Source organism: Propithecus coquereli, unplaced genomic scaffold (genome assembly GCF_000956105.1).
Source record: "Propithecus coquereli isolate 6110/MARCELLA unplaced genomic scaffold, Pcoq_1.0 Scaffold1, whole genome shotgun sequence".
Lineage (NCBI taxonomy): Eukaryota > Metazoa > Chordata > Mammalia > Primates > Indriidae > Propithecus > Propithecus coquereli.
In genome coordinates, this window is record NW_012133857.1 from 20,443,084 (window position 1) to 20,448,936 (window position 5,853).

The window sequence follows — 5,853 nt, forward strand, 5'->3', positions numbered from 1 at the left end:
AAGAAACTAATATTGTTTCACCTTTTATTATGTGCCAAGCCCCTTCCCAATTTACTGTATTCCTCGACCTTTCATACAGATATTATTTCCATTTTGCAGATGGGGGAGTTAATGCTCAGATAGGTTGGGTAACTTATTCAAGATCACACAGCTGGTAAATGCCAGAGTCCTGGAGATCCTGGTCATCTGATTCCAAGTTTAACTCTTCACCATCGTGGAATGCTGCCCTGGGAGAGGGTGGTGTGGGTAGAATTTCTATGTGTGTGTGTGTTGTGGAGGGGAGGGTGCAGTGGGTGGTGTTGGTGGAGTGGGAAGGATGGAGAGATGGGGTGGTGCGAGGATTGTGGCCTTGTATTCAGGCAGACTATGGGGCAGATTTGAACCTGAGAAGTTGACCCCAAGGTTCTCTGGCTCTAGGTTTGAGGTTCTTGGAGCCAGTACAGTGGGACTGAATGCTCCCAAGTCTGAGGAATTTGGTCCAAATTTCTGGGGCTTGAAGGCCTGTGGGATGAGCAGAGAGTGGGGGCCATGAGTAGAGGGTCCCCAGTTCTTAGAGCTTGCGTCTAAAGGATCTGGGATCCAAGGCCTCCAACTGTGGGGTCCAGCTCTTAAGTTCTAGAGTCTGAGGAGCCAGGTTCAAGAGTCCCTGTAAAACCTGAATCTGAAGGGCTTGTTTTAGGAAGTCTCTGGGTCTGCAGGGCTCAAATTGAGGGTCCCATCCTGAAGGCCTTTTTTCTGAGTCTCAGGGTCTTCAGGCCTGGAAGGCCTGAGTAGGAAGAGGTCCAGTTCTAAGGGTTTCAAGTCTGACAGTCCCAGTTTCTTAGGGCCTGATCTGAAAAGCCCAGGTCTGAGAGGCTTGGTTTGGAAATCTCGGCCTGAAGTTTCCTGTATCCCAGGGCTCAGCACAAGGTGTCCTCCGTTCCGAGGATCCCTGGTGGTGATGGCTTTGGGTGGCGTGTTCCCGGGTCCAAGGCTCGGTGCTAAGAGTACCAGGTCTGCGGTGCAGCTGCAAAGATACAGTAAGCGCGGGCCCAGGGCAGAGGCGTGGCGGAAGGTAAGGGCAGGTGGCCGATATTGACAGACTCGGGACCAACTTCAAAGAGTCGGCGCTAGGACCCCACGGGAGACGGCGGCGCCTAGGGCAGCCCGGGTTGACAGCGGAGGCGGGGACGGCCGGCGCTAGGACCCCGCGGGGCCGGCGGGTGGCGGCGGCGCTTGGGGCGGCGCGTGTTGACAGCGGCGGCGGTGGAGCCGGGCGGGCGGCGGGAGTCTGCGTCTCCGGTTCCTGCCCCGCGACCCAGGCGGCGGCGGCCGGGAGTCCCGGGATGGCCTTCATGGAGAAGCCGCCAGCCGGCAAGGTGCTGCTGGACGACACAGTGCCGCTGACAGCAGCCATCGAGGCGAGCCAGAGCCTGCAGTCCCACACGGTGCGCGGCCCTCCAGTCGGGCGGGCGGTACGGGGCGGCCCCGGGCCGCGAGAGGGCTGCGGGCTGCGGGGCGCGGGCCGGGCAGGGTGGTCGGACCGGGACCGGGGCAGCGGGTGGGCGGCCCAGGCCGGGAGGGCTCTGGCGTGGAAGCGGGTCTGGGCCAGGGCCCCCGGGGCCCAGGCGAGCGCTGAGGCCCTCCGGAGGGGCCAAGGGTGGCAACCACAGCCCCCAGAGCCGACGGCGGAAGGGGCTCTGCGGTGCCCTGGAACGCGACTCCGAGTTGGGGGAGGTGTTGGATTCGCGGGCTCACCTTGGGCCGGGGGAGTGGTAAAGAGACCGCTCAGGACCCTCTCATCCACTTCTGCCCACCGCCAGCCTTCTTTTTGGGGCCATCGAGTTTCCTCCTTGCAGCTGAAGGTCTGAGCGATGGGTGGGTGTGCCAAGCCGAATGGAAGTACGACTTTAGAGCCCACTCGTTGGGGCAGTAGAGTGAATGACTGGGGTCTGCAGCCCCATTTGCAGGTCAGCCTCTTGGGCTTGGCAGGGGTAGGGGGAAGAATGGTGAGGGAGGCAATCAGGGGTCCTGCCGAGGCAGGTGTATGAATGTGCTCCTTCCCTTTTCTAACCTGCTCTTTAGTGGGCAGTGGTAGCATTCATTTGCGTTTAAAATCCACTGGAGTAGCATAAAGGAGTAATAGGTCCTCATAGTAAACGCAGGCAGAGTTCATTTCTGTTACATACACTGTCTTTTATGAGGCTTTAAAACCATGGTTGTTTTCATTTGCCTGTGCCTTTTTTTGAAAGGCACACTACGCATTATAATTTACAAGCAATAAACCCAGGAACCAGCAAAAAACCTGGAGCTGCCAGCCGGTGGGACTTTTTGGGGAAGTAATGAATGGAGAGAGAGAGAGCCCTTAAATTGTAATGTTTTGTTGGGCCACCGAATCAGATTCAGGCTCAGAGGCTTGTTTGTTTACCATTACAGTGTGTTTGGGGTTCATCATCTGGAGGCTAAAGCCCCACAATAGCCTTCTGTTTCTCTTTTTGTTCAAGCTCTTCTGGTAACTTCAAAGAGACTTTCCATTCTGTTTTATTAAAGTGGGACTTTTTTGAACCTCAGTTTCCTCTTCCACTAGCTACGCTTTGTAGGGCTTGGATTGTTCAAAGTATTCATTTCCAGTTAAGAAAATTATTATCTTTTTAAAAAGTGTAATTTATTTCATTGTGTGTGTCTTTAATCCTGTTCTATAGACATGTGAGTAGGCACATATAGGACAGAATTTATTAAACTTGCTATAATTTGTGCCTAAGGGAGTATGAGTTAAGGGTTGAAATTTAGGATAGGGAGTCAAGAGTAATTCTGCTATTAGATTTTTAAATTTTCAATTATTATGGGTACATAATGGTTTTATATCTTTATGGGGTACATGTGATACTTTGATACAGGCATACAATGTGAATTAATCAAATCAGGATAATTGGGGTATCCATCACCTCAGGCGTTTATCATTTCTTCATGTTAGGAACATTCCAATTTCCACTCTTTTAGTTATTTTAAAGTATGCCCTAACTCTGCTATTAGATTTTTGACTTGACTATTGGCAAGTAATTCTTATAACCTTTTAGGGAACAGAGTTGAGTCTATTAGGTTTATTTTGTACTAAAAGTAAAGAGATAGATCCGTATAAATGCTCACAGGCCACTTTCTCCAGGAAGCATTCCGTGATTTCCACTGCCCCAGGCCATGTGCCTACTCCACATGAATCTTTTTTTTATCTCCCCACCTTAATCTTGATCAGTTTATCATGTAATTACTTTACTTTTTCTCTCCACTAGGCTGTGAGAGGAGGAACACTTCTTGTTCACTTTTGGGTTCCAATCCTTGGCATTTGATAGGATTTCATATGCATCTATTGAGTGAATAAATAAATTATAATCTTACTGTGTCTCCTTTTCTGTTTGTATAAAATAGTAATTGTGAAAACTGGAACAATAACTTTGAGGTCAGTGCTTGAACTAGATGGTGAAAGATGTAATAGGATTCCATTTTTATTGCAGAGCTTTTCTTTAAAACAAAATAATTTAGGGTAGAAAAATGGCAGTTCTTATAATGATGACTGAACACAAAGACAATGACTCACAGGAGACCCATAGAGGCAGATGGGGTGGATTAAAAAAAAAAAAAATGTGACATTGTCTTGCGTAATTTTTTAACCGTTCTATGTTCCTGTCATTTTAGCTGTAGAGTTTGAGGCTGAGAAATGTTACATCAGCCCTGAACTTCATTGAGAAAATCATATGGTGATGCAAACTTTTTGGACTATTAGTGTCTTATGAGTAAGTCTTTTTAAAACAGGAACTGTTGGAAATTATTTTGGAAAGAAGTAGTTGTTAAGAGTGGTATATAAAAGAGAAAGGCATTATTTTCTATTGGGAAGATTGAGATGGCTTTCCAGCTTGTAAGCTGAAGGGAGATAATGTCCCCAAAAGTCAGAGATCTACCCTCCCTTTGAAATACCGTATCTCTAGGAAGTTGTTCCTTGGCTATAGACAGGATGGGAGTATATAGTAGACAACCTTTGGGTTAGTAGACACAAGACCTTAATACAGGCTTAGGCAGATACTTGTTAGTCATGTGACATTGGCTGGGCAGGTCACTTAAACCTTTTTAAAGTTTAGTTTGGTCATCTGTAAATGGGAGTAATAAATGCCTGTCCTGACTGCCTCCCAAGGTTGTCGCAAAGATCAAATGAACTAATCTTTATGAACTATTTGTAAAGCACATTCCTTCGTTATTCTGACATTTGTGCAAAGGGTTAAACACATTAAAGTACATTATTGTAGATAAGCTCATTTCTGTTCATAGTTCCTTTAATTTATCAAGGTTGTTTAGCCTTGGGAAACAGAATTTATAGCAGAAAATGATTTAAGTTTTATGAACTTGGTAGGGAAAAATTCTGTGGATTGGAAAATACAGATGCCAGAAGGACGAAGAAAATACAAGGTCATCACCAGAAAGACATGTTTGGATGAACCGCTCATTGCCGTGTTGGTAGTTGATTCAGTGCCTGGCTGTGATTTGAATGATTTTATTTTCATTTTTATAAAGCACAATGAATTTAGCTTTAGGAGACAGCCTAGGCCTCTGCTGCAAGGATATGAAGCTTCTATAAAATCAGAAAGGCTGGTATTTAAGGGGAAGATATTTTCAAGTTGGGGGTCAGAGGAAGGGGGAATTTTCCAAACAAAAGGAATTCTGGTAAGAAGCCACACAGGTGAATCGTGAGAAAATTTGGGAGGACTAAGAGAAGACCAGGGAATGTAAGTTCTTGGCTCTATGATAGGGTAAACTTTTAAAGTCACTAGACTAAGAAAAAAAAATGCTTACCTAGCTGAAATAGAAACCAGAGGAAACTGACAGTTTTGGAAAGGGTTGTTATCAAATGTGCATATTTTTGCTGGTTGGTATGCTGTTTGTGACAGCTTTTTTTTTTTCCTGTGGAGACAGGGTCTCATTACGTTGCCCAGGGTGGGTGGTCTTGAACTCCTGGCCTCAAGAGATACTCCTGTCTTGGCCTCCCAAAGGCTGGGATTACAGACATGGGCCACCGTGCCCTGCCTTGTGATAGCTTTTCATCTCAAGTTTTCTCTTTTTTAAATAATCTTCTGTGGGGCTTATCTGGATCGGGGCTCATTTATCCTCCATTTGGTGCATTTTGTTCTTGAGAAACAACAGATAATTTTAGTGATATTTGAGGCATAACAGAGAATATTTTAAAAATTCTGTGGAAAAGATAATGTTACATGTTAAAATCTTTACTGAAAATGAATCTCGTGGTGAACTTTCGATTTTTGGAAACTACATTCCTGCATGGTTTGTTTATTCAAGTATGCTCATTAATTCTGCAAAAACGTATCGTGTGCCTACTGTGTTCCAGGCATGTGCTGGAGATGGAGTAATGAACCAGACAGCTCCTGCTTTCATGGAGCTTTTGTTCTGTCGGATTCTGAGGTCTTCTGCTTTCCAACGTGTGTACAAGTCAACCATGATTTTTACCTGTCACAACACAGATTGTTTCAGTGGCTTGGTTTATTGAGCTTCAGCTTTTTAATCAGTGACCCTTTTTATAGAATTTTAAACTGTATTTATATATCACCAGAATACCTATTCAAATGTGATGCCAAATTAGGAGACATCATTGACTGCAGATCCTAAAATTTTAAGGTGATTCCATACTCAATATCAGAATCCATCTAGACTTCCTTTTGGGATGGTATTTGGAAGTTTCTTTAGAATTCCAAGTTATACTAAATACTTTAATAAATTCTTTAAAGATGTTTGCATAGACAAATGCAGACTGTATGAAAGTTAGCTTGCAGCACTTCCACACATTATAATAAGACAATAATATTTTCTGGGACT

General features: G+C 45.3%; 1 protein-coding gene across 3 annotated transcripts in view; it reads left to right on the forward strand.

Annotated features, from left to right (window-relative positions):
• The first annotated feature begins 1,253 nt into the window (after positions 1–1,253).
• The window catches only part of PXK (PX domain containing serine/threonine kinase), a 93,580-nt gene continuing 88,980 nt past the window's right edge, over positions 1,254–5,853 (forward strand). For all 3 annotated transcript variants that reach the window (XM_012664662.1, XM_012664738.1, XM_012664814.1), the window contains exon 1: positions 1,254–1,427. In XM_012664662.1, coding sequence (XP_012520116.1) covers positions 1,326–1,427 — 102 coding nt within the window. In that variant the 5' untranslated portion in view covers positions 1,254–1,325. The remainder of the gene's footprint in view (positions 1,428–5,853) is intronic.